We start from the raw sequence: 16,655 nt of genomic DNA, 5'->3' as shown, positions 1-16,655 counted from the left end.
CTCGTTGTTCATCTGAAATTCAAATTTAACTAGAAGTCCTGTATTTTTATTTGCTAAATATTGCAACCCTATTAGGAGCCCAAAATCTCTTTCCAACCCAGATCTTTCTTTTGTATTTGGGACACACACGGGCGTGGTCATCGGGCACACACACGCGCTTGCGCACACACAAACACAATCCCTATCAGAAAAGACAACACGTGGTGACATCAGTCTCTGAACTAGGAGCGGTCTACCCCAGTCCCGATAGAAACGCGGGTAGAGAACCTGTCCTCTTCATGGCTAGGCCCACCCAGCTGAGCCCGGAGGCTTGACGCAGAGAAACATCGGGGCAGGTTTGCTGATTGGACGGTTGTGAATCCTGGGGCTTTGGGTCTCTGCAGCTGTTGGGGGGCCTCCTCACTACCCTTGGGGGCCAGGCACACTCAGGACCTCCCTTCTGCTATCACAGGAGGCTAGTCCGGTTCTGAACCCTTCTAGAAAAGAGGCGGTGTGTTGTGAGCGGATGAGCTTGGACTTTAGAATCAGAAATGGGCTGGAGGACTTCCCCGGCTGACCAGTGGTTAAGACTATGCCCTCTAGCACACCACTGTAAAGCAATTATACCCCAATAAAGATGTTAAAAAAAAAAAAAAAAAGACTATGCCCTTGGGCTTCCCTGGTGGCTCAGTGGTTGAGAATCTGCTTGCCAATGCAGGGGACACAGGTTCGAGCCCTGTTCTGGGAAGATCCCACATTCCACGGAGCAACTAAGCCCATGCAGCACAACTACTGAGCCTGTGCTCTAGAGCCCACGAGCCACAACTACTGAGCCCACGTGCCACAACTACTGAAGCCCGTACGCCTAGAGCCTGTGCTCTGCAACAAGAGAAGCCACCACAATGAGAAGCACACACACCGCAATAAAGAGTAGCCCCCGCTCGCCACAGCTAGAGAAAGCCCGTGCACAGCAAAGAAGACCCAACGCAGACAAAAATAAATAAATTAAATAAATAAATTTTTTAAAAAAAGACTATGCCCTTCCACTGCAGGGGACACGGGTTTGATCCCTGGTCAGGGAACTAAAATCCTGCATGCTGTGCAGCCAAAAGAAATAAGAATTTTTTTTAAAAGGGGGGCTGGAAACCCCAGATCGACTACTTACTTGCTGGTGACCTTGGTCAGCTCACTGAGCCTTTAGCTTCCTCCATTTGCAAAACAGGGATCATCACACCAATTAAACGTGGTGGATTGGCCACATGCAGGTGTCATCTCACCCTCGCAAAACCCCACTGAAAGGACAGTAAAGGGATAAAAGACTATCTTTCCACGAGCACAAAGAAGAGGAGAGGAGCAAGCAGTAAGATGCAAGCAAATTGTGGAATGACAGAAAGAAGGTGGAGGGTGACTCATTTTACAAAGCATCCTTAAGACCTTTGGGGGAACCCCAATGAGAAGTTTCACTGAAGGTGGGACTGAAAACAGGAGTGTATGGAAGTCCATGCATTGTCTGGGGGCCTGGGCCCAATCCACCTCCAACTCACCCTCAGCAGGAGACTGGAGGTTTTTCCACTAAGGAAACTCACCAGCTCAGAAAAAAGATATTCATACCCCATAAGGGAATAAAAAGCTGTCCTCAGACAGAAAGCTTGCTGTAGCTGAGAAGTATGTGAACATCAGCCTGGCCCAAGCTCTTACCTCGCTGACCTGTGGATTTCTGTGTCTTTCAAGCCCTGCCTGGAGTGGATCATAGAAGCAATAAGAGGAGCATCCTTGTTCTCCTGGTTGCTGTCTGAGCATATTTACTACATACTGACTTGCAAAATGGCAGCCCCACATCTGTCCACTATATGTGCTCTGCTTGTCCTAGACCCTTCCTGTGCCCATGAGAGGATCACAGAGATGGAAAACTTCCACTCTGAGTTACAAAACTCAATAACCTTTGAGGATGTGGCCATGGACTTCACCCAGGAGGAGTGGGCATTGCTGAATTCATCTCAGAGACAACTGTACAGAGATGTGATGCTGGAGAACTATAGAAACTTGGCTTCACTGAGACATCAACTCATCAAACCTCCTCTCATCACCCAGATGGAGCAGGAAGATGAAATGGAGACAGTAGAGAGAATAATTCATCAAGATACCTGTTCAGATGAGCTGATTCTCCTTAAAGCCAAACAACCACAGCAAAAGCAAGGTATTTTGGAGAAATATACACTCAATGGCAAGAAGGAACAAACTCTTGGAGGCAATCCCATTCAATGCAGTGCAATTGTTGAAGCCTTGAGTGTGAAATCTAGCATTACTCACAGTAAAATTTACCCTAGCAAGAAACCCCATTGATACCTTGACTCTGCAAAAGTCCTTAGAGATTCTTCACATCTTAAGCCACCTGAGGGAATTCTTCTTCGGGAAAAATCTTTTGAATGTAAAAAAGATGAAAATGCCTTCCTCAGGAGTTCTAACTTAGCTGGGCATAAGAGACAACATACAGAAGAGACATCCTATGAATGCAGTGACTGGGGGAAAGTCTTAAATTCAATCTCACACCTTAAGAAGGATGAAAAAACTCACATTAGAGAGAAACCTTTTGAGTGTAATCAGTGTGGTAAAGTAGTACAGAGCCATTCATCCATTAAGTTGCACATGAGAACCTACACTGGAGAAAAACCATTTAAGTGTGATCAGCGTGGGAAAGCCTATAGCTCAAGCTCTTACCTTACACATCACAAGAGAATTCATACTGGAGAGAAGCCCTATGAATGCCATGACTGTGTAAAAACCTTCCAAGATAGCTCACTTCAGACAACATTCAGGGACTCATTCAAGAGAAAAAGCCTACAAATGTAATCAATGCAGCAAAACCTTCAGTAGAAGCTCTAGGCTTACCATAACCAGATAACACATACTGGAGAGAAACCCTGTATGTGCAGTGATTGTGGGAAAACCTTCAGTATCCTCCCATATTTTAAAAGACATAAGGGAATCCACACTGGAGAGAAATCCATTGAATGTAGCCATTGTGGTAAAGCCCTAAGTAGTAAGTCATCTCTTAAGATACACCTGCGGATACATACTGGAGAGAAACCTTACAAGTGTGATCAATGTGGGAAAGCTTTTAGGCTGAGCTCCAACTTTATCACGCACAAGAAAATTCATACTGGAGAGAAACCCTGTAAGTGCAATGACTGTGGGAAAGCCTTCAGGGATCGTTCATGCCTTAAAGAACATGTGAGAATTCACACTGGAGAAAAACCCTTTACATGTAATCAATGTGGAAAAGCCTTCAGAGTGAAATCTTTCCTCGTTTTACACAAGAAAATTCACATGAAAATGAAACATGAATGTAAGGAATGTGGGAAAGCATTCTGTGGTCTCTTATCTCATAGGAGGCACATGAAAATCCATACCAGGGACAAGAAACCTTTTAAGTGCAGTGAGTGTGGAAAAGCTTTTAGCAGGCATGTGTCCCTTACAATACACATGAGAACTCACATGGAAGAGAAACTCTATGAGTGTAATCAATGTGGAAAATACTTTAGTGTAAAGTGTAATCTCATTGCACACAAAAGAATACATACTGGAAAAAAAACCTACAAATGCAATGTCTGCAGGCAAGGTTTCAGTAAATCCTTACCCCTTTGGTGTCATGAGAGAACTCATGCTCAGTAAACCCCCTTTTAATGATATCCATGTAAAGTAGCTTTCAGTGAACTCTCAATCTTTAAGACATACAACCAAATGCTAAGTGAAAAGAACTGGTTGTGAAGAATGTGAGAAAGCCTCTAAGTAATGCATATATGGAAGAAACCTAAGTTATACAATGACTGTGAGAAATCGTTTATTCATTCATTATCCCTTAAAAGATATGTGATAACGCTGAAGGGAAAATGTTTTAATATCTTCAAGACTTGTTACTTGAGAAAAATAAACACCTAATGTTTTAAGTCAAAAAAAAAAAAAAGAAAGAAAGAAAGAAAGAAAAGCTGTCCTGCTGTCCAGCTGCCCTACAGTGAAGCCCACACTCAGCAAGCCATGCCCCCCAAAAAGGGAGCAGCCAACCAGTGTTGCAGGGTCTCACTCACAACTGTGCACCAGCAACCAACGATCTCCAGACTCATGAGGAGAGCCTGCACTGTGTGATACAGGGATGAAAACAAGCAGACCCAGAGATCAGAAAGAAATTTTAGATCATAAACATATATATATATGCCACAGAAGCAATCCCAGAAAAGGAGGGAAAGGCCTGAACATGGATAGTGGCAGTGGAGGTTAAAAGGAGGAGAAAGAGGGCTTCCCTGGTGGCGCAGTGGTTGAGAGTCTGCCTGCCGATGCAGGGGACACGGGTTCGTGCCCCGGTCCGGGAAGATCCTACATGCCGCAGAGCGGCTGGGCCCGTGAGCCATGGCCGCTGAGCCTGCGCGTTCGGAGCCTGTGCTCCACAACGGGAGAGGCCACAACAGTGAGAGGCCCGCGTACCGCAAAAATAAAAAAGGAGGAGAAAGATTCAAGAGATGTTCCTCCTTCAAGAATATATATATATATATATATATATATATATATATATATGCTATTCACAAGAAAGATATTCCTTCCATGAAATGAGACTAGGATGCCTTGAACAACCATAACAACCACAAAACAGAGAACAAGAAAGAGCCCTTAGAAATTAAAAATTAAAAACATAACAACAGGGACTTCCCTGGAGGTCCAGGGGTTAAGACCCTGCACTCCCAATGCAGGGGGCATGGGTTTGATCCCTGGTCGGGGAACTAAGACCTCACATGCCACATGGCGCGGCCAACAAAACAAAACTAACAACAACGAAAAGTTCAAGAGCAAAGTGGGAAGATAAAGTTGAGGAAGTCTCTCAGCAAGCAGAACAAGACAACTAGATAGAAAACAGAGAAAATAAGAAGATAGAAGTCTGAATCCAGACAGTGTAGTATCTAACTAATAGGAATTTCAGAGAGAACAGAGAAAATGGAGAGGTGCAAATTATCAAAGAGCCAATAAGGCAAGGTATGCCAGAGCTGAAGGACATGAGTCTCCACGTTGAAAGGACCCAATCAAGTAAAAAAGACCCTCAGTGAGGGACATCATCATGGAATACCAGAGTACTACAGGTAAAGCAAAGGGCCTGAGAGCTTCAGGAGGGAGGGGGTAAGGAGGGAGAAAAACCTGTATGATGGATTGAGAATCAGACTTACAATCCTGGGACACTGGAAGCTAGAAATTCTCTCCAATTTCTGAAGGAATATGATTTCCATCCACAAATTATACACCTAGAAAAACTTTCCATCAACGCATAAAGCCATCAACATAAAAAGGACAAAGTATTTAGCTCCCATGTCCCCGTTCAAATGATGCCTGTGCAGAGGCTTAGAGAGTGGATGTCCAGATTGGAGCAGGAGGCCAAGGGCTCCCAGAGGGAGATTTCCAGAGTAAATAAGGAACTGATGGTGGGTGATCTCCTTGTGTGCTTGAGAATCAGGAAAATTTATTGCAAGGAGCTTGGAGCTCCTTGGAGCATTTGGGGGGAAATAACAAACTAAGAATATAGAAAAACAAGGAAAGAAAAATAATATGACAGCTATCAACAAGAAAAAAATGTAATTATAGAACACTACTTGGCTCAGCAGAGAGTAATATTTACATGGTCAGAATAATATAAATGCTGACTAGTATCAACCAAAAATTATGATAAAATCATATTGGGAGGATGGAGAGATGAGAAGTGAGGTGACTGGGGTGGGAGAGAGCCAAAGCTTCATCTAAATTAGGAGGAAGCCATGGGACTTCCCTGGTGGCGCAGTGGTTAAGAATCTGCCTGCCAATGCATGGGACACAGGTTCGAGCCCTGGTCCAGGAAGATACCACATGCTGCGGAGCAACTAAGCCCCTGTGCCACAACTACTGAGGCTGTGCTCTAGAGTCCATGAGCCACAACTACTGAGCCCACACGCCTAGAGCCTGTGCTCCACAACAAAGAGAAGCCACTGCAATGAGAAGCCCACACACCACAATGAAGAGTAGCCCCTGATCTCTGCAACTAGAGAAAGCCCGCGTGCAGCAATGAAGACTCAACGTAGCCAAAAATAAATAAATAAATTTAATAAATTAGGAGGAAGGCATTTGATGCCTAAAAAAAAAGGTAAATTTAAAAGCAGCAGTTTATAATCTCAGTTAGTGTTTCTCAATTGGAAGTGATTTTGGCCTCAAGGAGACGTGGAAATGTCTGGAGACATTTTTGGTTGTCACAGTGGGATGGGATTGTTACTGACATCTACTGATGCATTAGTTTCCTATTGTTGCTGTAAAAAAATTACCACAAAAACTGGCTTAAAACAACCCAAATTCATTATATTACAGTTCTGAAATTCAGGAATTCAAAATGGGTCTCATTGGGATAAAATCAAGGTGCAGGTGGGCTGCATTCCTCCTGGAGGCTCTAGAGGAGAATCCATTTCCTTGGCTTTTCCAGCTTCTGGGGGAGCCTGCATCCCATAGCTCGTGGCCCTTCCTCCTTCTGCAAAGCACATCACTTCACCCTCTGTTTCCATTGTCACCATTCCTTCTCTGACTCTTCCTCCCTCCTCCACACTAAAGAACCCTTGAAATTACATTGGGCTCACCTGGATAATTCAGGATGCTTCGCTTATATTGAATTCAGTGGATTAGCATCCTCAATTTTATCTGCAACTTTAATTCTCCTTTACCATGTAAAGTAAATATTCACAGGTTCCAGGGATTAGGGCATAGATATCTTTGGGGAGGGGCTATTTTGCTGCCTACCCAAATGAGTAAAGGCCAGGGATGCTGCTCAACATCCTACCGTGCCACAACAGCCTCACAAATGCCAACCACGCTGAGATTGAGAAAATTCCAATCCAAGGTGATAGATGAGTTATTCTGGGGCTTCTGGCTAGGAAGTGGCGTAAAGGAGCCCCTTAGGGAGCTGAAATCTTTTCTACCTTGATCTGGGCTGTGGGCACACAAGTGTAGGCATATGTAACAAATGCAATTGTTAAGATGTGCACACTTTACTCAAAGTATCTTATACCTCCTTAAAAAGACCACCCGTTTTTAGAGTAGCAGTTAAGTTTATGATTTCAAAATATGGAGGCAAATACTAGGAAAAATAGCTGAAAGAGTTGAAGTAGTTGCCCCTGGCGGGCAGGATGGGGATGTGAAAGGGTGGAACAGAGACAGCTTTGTTTTGTCCCTTATACTAGCATTTGACTTATAACATATATGACCTTGATATTACAAAACATAATAATTTTTAAAATGACAAAACGGAGAGATTTCCTCATTTACTGTGTCATTAGGATGGGGTTCCTGTTGGCAGCCAGGCTCTGTGCCTGGGTGGGGGCCGTGAGTATGAGGCAGACATGGTCCCAGTCTCTGGAGGGCTTGGTCCAGTGTCAGGGGAGGTGGTGTGCAAATAGTCAGAAGCCATGATCAGTCAGCTTCTAGAAGGGGCTGTGTGTGGATGAAAGGAGTGGTGAGCCCCAGAAAGACAAGGCAGCTCTCATGGACCATTAGGGCCACTACCTCCTCTGGCAATAGACTTTGGCTCCAGAGTCCTGGGTGGGGGAGGGCTGGCAGAGACATTTGTCCCTGGGCCCCTGGGGTCAGGGCTAGGTAAAGCACAGAGCCCCTCTTCCTGAGCACCCCAAACTAGGAGCCACCAGGGACCATCAGGTTGTTCTGTGCCTTTCTCCCTTACCCAGCCCTGGGCTCCCTCCCTGCCTGCCTTCCACACACCTCCAGCTGACAGGCAGCCGCCCTGCTCTGTCCTAATGTGGCCTTCATCCTTCACCTGCACCCTGACATTTTCACTCCCTCTGGTTCACAGTCATAAACAAGCGGGAGGGATTGCCGGTATTTAAACTTCAGACACCGAACGTATCATTGTGCAGAGCATTTTTTTCTTTGCTCAACGTTGCGTTTTCAGATTTACCATGCTGCTAATTGTAGTTCTCTTAAATTTTCCAACTGTGCAGAAATGTCCATTACAGCATAGGCCATGATTGGTCAGATTTCATATCGATGACGTTCTCCCTGCAGAAGCTCCCTGTCTGCCCAGGCTGCGCCCCTGCATCCCCTTATTAGGGAGGGGGCGGCAGTGCCAGGGGACCCTGGCAGCCCGCTTGTGCCGCACTGCCCACCCACCAAGCACTCCAGGCAGCTCTCAAGGTGGAGGGGCCCCAGGAGAGTGAGGCAGAGGTGGGAGGGGGCAGCTTTCCACTTGGCCCACTGGTCCCTTCGGTCCTCCAGGCCCCTCCAGGTGCGCAAGTGGCTTCCTCTGTACCCCCTCCCTGCCTGGTCCCAGCGCTGTCACCCTTCCATCATAGGGATTTCTCTGACAATTTAGGGGACTAGGCAGCCGCTAGAACAGCGACAGCAATTAGATGGTAGCCATGCCATTTATAGAGCGCCTACTGTGTGCCAGGCACAGTGTCAAGATGTCAAGGCCCAGCCTGGATTTTTAAAAAATATATATATATATATTTATTTATTTAGGCTGCGCCAGGTCTTAATTTCGCATGCGGACTTCTTAGTTGTGGCATGCATGTGGGATCTAGTTCCCCGATCAGGGACTGAACCTAGGCCCCCTGAATTGGGAGCGTGGAGTCTTACCCACTGGACCACCAGGGAAGTCCCCCAGCCTGGATTTCTTTTCTTTTTTTTTAAAAATTATTTTATTATATTTTTATTTTTGGCTGCATTGGATCTTTGTTGCTGAGTGCAGGCTTTCTCTAGTTGGCGAGTGGGGGCTTGTGGTGCGTGGGCTTCTCATTGCGGTGGTTTCTCTCATTGCAGAGCATGGGCTCTAAGCGCCCAGGCTTCAGTAGTTGTGGCTCACAGGCTCAGTAGTTGTGACTCACAGGCTGTAGAGCGCAGGCTCAGTAGTTGTGGGGCACGGGCTCAGTTGCTCTGTGGCATGTGGGATCTTCCCGGACCAGGGATCGAACCTGTGTCCCCTGCATTGGCAGGCGGATTCTTAATCGCTGCATCACTAGGGAAGTCCCAGCCTGTATTTTTAATACTCACAGCAAGCTGACCAGGATTATCCCCAGTTTACAAATGAGGAAACTGAGGCAGAAGAGGTTGAGGCACTTACCCCTCCCCCCACATCCACCACCATCAAGCCTGGGTCACTGGGCTCCAGGACACATTTCTCAGCAGCTCTGCAGGGCCTTTGTGGGGAGAGCTGCTGCTGCTGCTTCTAGAGCTCCCCAGGGGATCACCAGAATCTCTCTGCCCCTCATGCCTCAGAAGCAGGCACCATCCTCAGCACCCCTCAGCCCCTCTGTTCCTCTTCCAACATGCAGGTCTGAGAGGAAGGACAGACTCAGACTGTGTTCCCCCATGCCCCTGGGATCACCCCTCTTTTTTGCTGAAGAGACAGGCAGAGGGGGATGGGAGGTTTCCATTGAGCACTGCAGCTGGGGTCCCCAAACTGGAACTCTCAGGCTGGGGGTCTAGGTTGAGCCCCACTCCCCCTAGTGCTTACCCAACAGGTGACCTGGAACAAGTTAATTTTCCCCATGCCTTAGTTTCTTCATTGGTAGATGGAATCAATAATTGTCCCACGTTGTGGCATTGTTTGGAGATCAAAATAAGATATTTCAGGATCCTTGATGTCTGGGATCTAGAAGGTGCCCCGTGAGTGGTGTGGTTGCTGGGGGGTGGGGTGAGGTGTGATTATTTTGAGGGCTGCATCCTCCCTGGTTTAGGACTCAGGCAAGAATGGGTCAGGCCCTGCCCTCTGGAAGGGGGCTATTAAGCCCAGGCAGGCACAGAGGGATACTCTGGGAGACTATTCAGAGAAGGGCTATCTAAGCAGGATCCTGAAAGATGAGTAGGAGTTTGCCAGATTGAAAAGGATGGGATGTCCCAGGCACAGAAGCACAGAGGTGGGCAAACTCACGGGTTGTTGGGTATGGCAAGTGAATTGAGACTGCCCTGGCCAGAGAAAGTGGTTTTGGGGGGGATCATAACCAAAGAGGAGGCTGGAAGACTGCAGAGCTTATCCTTCCCAGGCAGTATGAGGGGCTGACTCTTTATTCTGGGAGCCTAACCTAACCACTGTTTCAGAGAGGGTTTGATGCGAGCATCCATCCAGCTGCAGCTGGGAAGTGGGTTGTTGGGGAGAAGCTAGGGGTTAGGGAGGAGAGGAATGGGTGTGGGAACAGATTTGATAGCTGTGTTAGGCGAGGACAGGGAACAACCCTCCAGGGAGAACATACACAGAGGGGTCTTGAGTGGTGCAGAGGGCCCCCACCAATCAGCTCTCCTGCTTTACCCCAGTAGGGCTCTGCCGGCCTCCCTGTCTTTGCTCTGCTTGTGCCCCACCTGCAAGAGCTCTGGCTCAGGGAACATCCTGTCCCCCCATCCCTATGCCTGGAAGTTCCTCTCTTTGGGGGAAGAGGCAGAGGGGGCTAAGAGAGGGGAGCAGGGGAGCCCCCAGCAGAGCGTCAAGATGAATTCTACCTAGAGGCCCACTCAGCGAGGGTGCTTCAGTAACAGACGTCCCCGCCCCGCAGCCTGGGCTCCTCCTCTCACTTCATCCCTCCCCCTACCCTTGGGGAGCCCCTCAGGTACCGCGGGGGCGAGCAGGGGCGGGGCCACCGAGCAGTTATAGCTGGACCCACCCGCACCAACTCCTAGCCTGTAGCCTCCCGCACTCCAGCTTCCCGACACTGCGCGCCCAGACACGACTGAGCCAGTTTCTGGTCCGCCCTCCGGGCGGCGGTCAACGTGAACACCCTGGCGCGGGGCACGGGGGTGCGGAGCCCCGGGCGGGGGCCCACTGCGAGCCGCTGGCTGATCGCATTGCTGTTGCTGCTGTTGCTGCTGCCGCTGCCCGCCGCCGCCTGGTACAAGCACGTGTCGAGTCCCCGTTACCACACGGTGGGCCGCGCCGCGGGCCTGCTAATGGGGCTGCGCCGCTCGCCCTACGTGTGGCGCCGCGCACTGCGCCCGGCTGCCGGGCCCCTTGCCTGGGACGGCTTCGGCCTGGGCGTGTCCCCCCAGGGGCCATCTGCCAGAAGCACCGTCTCTGGGGGGCCCGCCGCCCGCGATGCTCTGTTGCTTCCCTCCGGAGTTCAGAAACTGTGGGAGGTGCGACGCAGAAGCTCCCGCGCAGGGCTCCCCGTGAGTGCGCCTCGCAGCCCGCGCGGCCCGAAGTCCGCGCCCCAACCGGAGCTGCGGCTGGGATCCTACTCCTGGACCTCTGAAGAGCAGGCCAGGTACGCGGGGAGAGGAAGGGGACGGGGACAGCAGTGATCGAGGGTGTCTCGGGAGATCCGAGACCGGAGCGCACGTCTGCCAGCCCACAGGGCACCCTACAACCTTTCCATCCCCGACTCCCAGTACAGGAAGGCTATCCTGGGGCAGTCCCTACTCTTCCAGCCTGGGGAGTCGGGGGAGCGGTAGTGGCGGTCGCACAACCCTCTTCCCACGGTCCTCTCTGTTCTTTCCAGAGCCTTCGGAGTGTCTCCTGCTCAGTCATGGTCTGCGCAGGGAACCGCCTTCGCCAGCCCCCGCCTCTCCCCACAGCCGTCCTGATTGCAGCCCCTGCCCGCGCCCCTACGCCTGACGCAGGTGGAATGTCTTCTGCCAGCAGGCCGGCCGTCTGGTCAATAAAACCTGCCTAGTTGCCGCGCCCCGGTGTTTGACCCTTTTCCTCCGCGATGTGTACTTTGCATCTAGCTTCGGGGCGCAAACAGCCGCGCCCACGCCCTGGCAAATGTCAGGAGCCCTCCAGCTGGCCCGGGCAAGCTCCCCCCAACAGCCGAGATCTGTGTGTCCTTGCGGGGCAGAATGGGGGACGGAGGCAGACTCTGCTGGGGGCTGGGTCCCCTTCTCCCTTCTCTGCCAGTGCTGCCCCTCCTGTTAGGGTGTGAGGTCATTAGACCAGGTCCCAGGGTCCCCCAGGAGGGAAGGGGTATCCCACGGTGGGGGGAGGGCAGTCAGACCCTGGGTCCTGCTGCCACTTACCAAGGTGTGCAGGAGGAGAGCAGTAGCTCACACCCTCCGCGCTGAGCTGGAGCCCCCACTCCAGCCTCCTAGGAGGCCCATAGGAGGTCCCCTCACTATGCCCCCTCGCCAGCATGGGGAGAATGTCCTCCCCAAGGGGGTGGCACCTTAAGACCTGGCAGCCCATCCAGTCTTTTCCCCATCTCCCAGAATTCATTTCAAACCCGGATCTCCTTGGAATCCCTCCCTCCCCTCAGCCAAGGGCTTCCAGAGACAAAGTGGGAAACACCTGGCCCCCTTCTTCATCGCTATGGCCATGATCTCTCCCTAGGGAGGAAGGGTCCCTCCACCTGAGACCCCCTTGCCTCCTCAGGGACCCCTCCACCTCTTATCCCCTTCTGCATGTCCAGTTATTGTCTCCAGTCCCCCCATATAAATGTGCTCTGCCATCTTGAATAACAAGGACCTCCCTCCACCTGGGTCCCCTTCCAGTGCCGCCCTCACTCCACCCTTCTGCTCCCCCTTCAACCCTCTTCAGTGTGGTCTCAGACTCCCACAACTGTCCTGGACCTCGAAGTGCCTGGTGACTGTGCCCTGATGCTGTCTGCCCTTGGAGTTCTCCCTTGGCCATGTGGCAAGGCTGCCCTTGGGGCACCCAGCAAGGACAGGGGAGGGGTGGCCTTATGTCTGTCTAGCTCTTGGCTTTGGGGTGCCCACATGGAGCCAGCTCCCACACTAACCTCCTTGGCCTCTGGAAGCACCCTCTGGAGGCCTCTTCCCACTGGCAATTTCCTCTCATCTCCTGGGTGCATCTTTGTTCCACATGGTCTGCTAATACAGGTACTCTGTTTTACTCCACCCTTCCAATTCTTATGGACTCCAGAATTTATTTACTCTGATTCCACTCAGTATTTTTTTCTTCTAGGATCTGCACTGGGGGAAGTCACAGACCACTGAGGTCAACCTCCTCTCCCCCAACTCCACCAGTGCTCTTGCCCCTGCTCCTCACTGAACTTGGCCTTTCAAAACATTGGTGTCCTGACCTTGTCACCCCCAGTGCACAACACCTCAAGGGCTCCCACCACCCATGCAATGAAATCCATGCTCTGAGGCCGGGCCCTGTTCCACAGTCTCATTCCTCCCTCCCCTTCCCCACACAGCCTGCAGGAACTCTAGGCAGATTCCAGAACAGCCCTGTGGTTCACCCTGCCTGAGGACTCCAGGGCCCCAGGCCAGGTTAAATGCCCCTCCTGGAGGCTGCCCCAGCCCTGGGCTTCCCCTTGCCAAGGTACACAAATCTGTTTCCCTGGGTCTCAGTGATGTTTCCCCAGTGCTCGCCAGGGCCTGGAACCAAGTGGCCTGCAAATGTTTGGTCACAAGTGCTGGAACACTCGGTGAGGGGCTAGATTTCATGTTGCCTGATGATACCCCAGTCCAGAGAGGTTGGTGCCAGATTCAAGACGAGAAAGCAGAGCCTGTTAGGAGCTCAGCAGAGGCCCAGCTTCTCTGCTACCACCCCCAGGGCGCCCCTATGCTCCTGCAGTGCAAGCAGCCCTAGGGCGCAGGTGTCACTCCAATCCCCCACTCGGCAGGGCTGGACCAGTCAGAGACAGAGAGGTGGAACCTTGGGCAGCTCCCCGGACAATGTAATCCCACTCATCGCCGGCAGAGGCGCTGTGCGGCTGCTCTCCTGGGCTGCGGTCGCACTCCGCTCCTCTGGCGCTGGGAGGAGGTAGGCGGGGCCATCCCAGGGTGGGCGGGGCAGTCCACCTGGGAGTCCTTGACCACGGGCCTTATGCGCTTCCGCACTCTTAGATCCTCGATCCTCGAAGCCTCTCCAATTCTCTCTCCCTCTCATCTCTGGGTCTCTTGTTCTCATCTCTCTTCCCGTTGTGCTGGTCCCACCTGCTCCAATATGGGGCTCTGAAGAGAGGCCTGGCAAAGTCTGAAGGAAAGGGTCATAAGCGACGCCTGGTCATTGTGCGAGGCCCTTAATGCCTATTAGGGAGGGGGCTCCGGCCCTCCCTCAGGTGACAATCCTCTGCTCACGGTCACACCAAAAGAGTCTCTGCCCAGGCCCAGGCTCTGCCCCATCTCCGCAGGGAGGTAGGTTCAAAGGTCAGAGGAAACCCCCTCCCCCCAAACAGAAGCACAGGACAATCCTACACCAGGTGGACCTAGGGGAGAGAAGGACTGGAAGATCTGACATACTTCCTCTCCCTCTGTCGCATCCCAGCCGACCGGGATGGCAGGAGTGGGGTGAGCACAGGAGCGTGAGGGGGTGGGGGTCACCCAGACTTCTGCTCACCTGCAACCTGCCTGCCTTCCCGCCTGCTGCTGGCCTCGTGCTCATCTCCCCCAGGCCATCCTCAGCGACCCAAACAGCTTCCAGCCCAAACACCTTTCAGGGCACACTTCTGGGCCGCTGCCCAGGCTTCTCCCTTCCCTTTGCTGCCTGGCCTCTCTCCTCTCACACCTCCGCACAGTGCGGCTGAAGGAAGAGGCCTGGGAGAGTTTGGCCAGAGAGCTGCTGGGTCAGCTTTCTTCACCTCTGTCACCCCAGGCGCTCTGTACTCACCCTGTTCCCTCTCACTCACTCCTGCTCTCCCTTCGGAGTGGTTCCCTGCTGCCTTTATTCTGTTGCTTTTATCCACTTCCTTTGCTACCTGTCCCCTTTGTTACTCTGATGTTGGCTTTGTTACTCTGCTAACCTTTCTTGGTACCTCCTTGGCTTCTCTTTTGCTTTGGGGCCTCCTTTGTTATTCTGGGGCGCAGTGTTCCTGGCCCCTGGCTGTGACCACATCCCTTGGTTACCCCACCCTCCAGTGGTGCTCTGTTCCCAACCATCTTCGCTCACAGGCTGAGTCCTGGGCTGCAGAAGGCTTATCTGGGAGTGTCTGTTCTACAGAAGGGGAAGAGGTCTCCAAGCCTCCTGACCCAAGGGATCAGGGGTCCCTCCCTACCTTCCCTTCCCCTTGGTCTGGGGGTCTCCCCTCCAGCCACCTCCCTTGTCTCTAGTATGGCCTCAAAGCTATAGCATGGCAGGTCCTGGGTGGTCCTGGTTGCTATAGGGTGACCCCTAAACCCCACCTGGGGTGGCATATGGTGTACCCCACTGTCCATACCCACCCTCACTGCCTCCGGGGACAGCAGTACCAGATTGGGTTCAGGGAGGCCAGTCACAGGCCAGACAGGCAGCCTCTGGAGAGACAGACAGACAGACAGATGGAGGTGGCTAGCCAGGCAGGAACCTATGGCAGCATCATCCAGTAACTCAGAGGTGGGGATGGGGGAGCAGCCTTGCCGCTTCAGCCTAAGTGGCTTTTAGGGGCAGCAGCTGGGGTGTGGACACCCAAGGGGCTGTGGCCCAGGAGGCTGCCTAGAGGCAGGCCCTGTGCTTGGGCTGGGGCTATGAGCCCAGGCTGCAGGCACTGGCAAGGGAAGAAGGAGCAGCAAGGACTGGGCCTGAGCACAGCCAGCTTTTCCCCTCATGGGGAACTGTCTGGGCTGGCTGTGCCTGACCCCTGGGGGCCAGGTATGTGCAGGGTGCTGAGCAGGGCTGGGGAGGGGCAGGTTGAGGGTGAGCCTGCAGCTCAGCTGTCTTCCTGTATGTGTGACTGAGAAAGCTGAAGAGGGTGGACTTGGGATCTCACCACCCTGGGCCCAAGGGGAACTGGGGAACCTTGCATGGGTCTCTTCCCTCTCCAGACCTGTTTCCTGATCTGTAAAATGGCCTGAGACCCCTAGGTTTGTTCCAGGTAAAATGTACTCAGAGAGGTACACAAAGAATAAATGACTGTCCATCAGTTGGGAGAAAGGGGCATTCATGCTGGTGGAGGTGGAGGGAGGGGAGGGGAGGAAGAGCTGGGGTGCAGGAGAGGCCTGCTCAAGGGAGCAGCTCCCGTGAATGCTGACTGGCTAGTGCTCAGAGGCCCAAGCCATCAGCACATTTCATCCTAGGTCAGGAGGAGGGTAGCAAAGACCGCTTCCTTCCAGCCAAACAAGTGCATGTCATTCCCTCACCCTTTGCAGTCACCCACCAGGCCTGGCATGGGCAGGGACAGGAGTGAGGGGCCCTGGCAAAGGGAGGGGATGGTGGTGGGGAATGCTTAATGGTCCAACGTAGCACAGATAGGCACAATCACTCCTGGGCAGGGCCAGGAAGTCACTCCATCACTGGCCTACAGGATATAGGAAGGGGCTGCTGCCTTGTCAGTTTCAAACCCCTCTTTTTGCCTCCTGGACCATCCTGGGACTCTGTGCTGGGTCAGGGAAGCTCTGGGTTGCAGGAGGGATTCTGATACAGGAACGGGGCATGGGAGGGGAGAGGGGGGGGGGGTAGGGGGGTTCCCGAGGAGGGTGGGCAGAGCCATGGCCCTTGTTCTTACCCTCGGGCCCCTGTATAGGGGTTCCTCAGTCTAAGGATCCTTTCTCCACCCCCTTCCCGCCTCAGGGCCCTGCTGCTCATACAGTAGGTGCTCAATAAATGTTACTGGCATAGGAGGCAAAGGCGCTGGCGCCAAGAAGGCTGCCCAGAATGGGGGCGAGACAGAGGGGTCCTGGTGATTCGGGGGTCCCCTGACGCCTCCCCCGGGGCCTCCCTGGGCTGGCGGAGCGCGGAGGCAAGGGAAATGACCAGGGTGGCTTGGACCCGGGGCGGGGGCGGCAGGGCGGAGGGGGCGGGG

At 52.4% G+C, this 16,655-nt stretch overlaps 2 protein-coding genes across 2 annotated transcripts in view; both read left to right on the top strand.

Annotated features, from left to right (window-relative positions):
* The first annotated feature begins 1,881 nt into the window (after positions 1–1,881).
* On the top strand, positions 1,882–3,651 carry LOC103075905 (gastrula zinc finger protein XlCGF67.1-like). Its single transcript, XM_082930983.1, is given in 4 exon segments — positions 1,882–2,268; positions 2,536–2,777; positions 2,779–2,867; positions 2,870–3,651. Coding segments are annotated over 4 exon segments (1,500 nt in total).
* Positions 3,652–9,314: 5,663 nt separating this feature from the next.
* Positions 9,315–16,655, top strand: part of LOC103075631 (neuropeptide W) — a 7,536-nt gene continuing 195 nt past the window's right edge. The window contains 5 exon segments of the mRNA XM_082930982.1: positions 9,315–9,320; positions 10,682–10,730; positions 10,733–11,240; positions 11,331–11,423; positions 11,596–11,742. Coding sequence (XP_082787108.1) covers positions 9,315–9,320; positions 10,682–10,730; positions 10,733–11,240; positions 11,331–11,423; positions 11,596–11,742 — 803 coding nt within the window.

The sequence above is a fragment of the Lipotes vexillifer genome, unplaced genomic scaffold (genome assembly GCF_000442215.2).
Source record: "Lipotes vexillifer unplaced genomic scaffold, Lipotes_vexillifer_v1.1 scaffold914, whole genome shotgun sequence".
In the NCBI taxonomy this organism is placed as follows: domain Eukaryota; kingdom Metazoa; phylum Chordata; class Mammalia; order Artiodactyla; family Lipotidae; genus Lipotes; species Lipotes vexillifer.
This window is presented reverse-complemented; position numbering and strand designations above follow the sequence as displayed.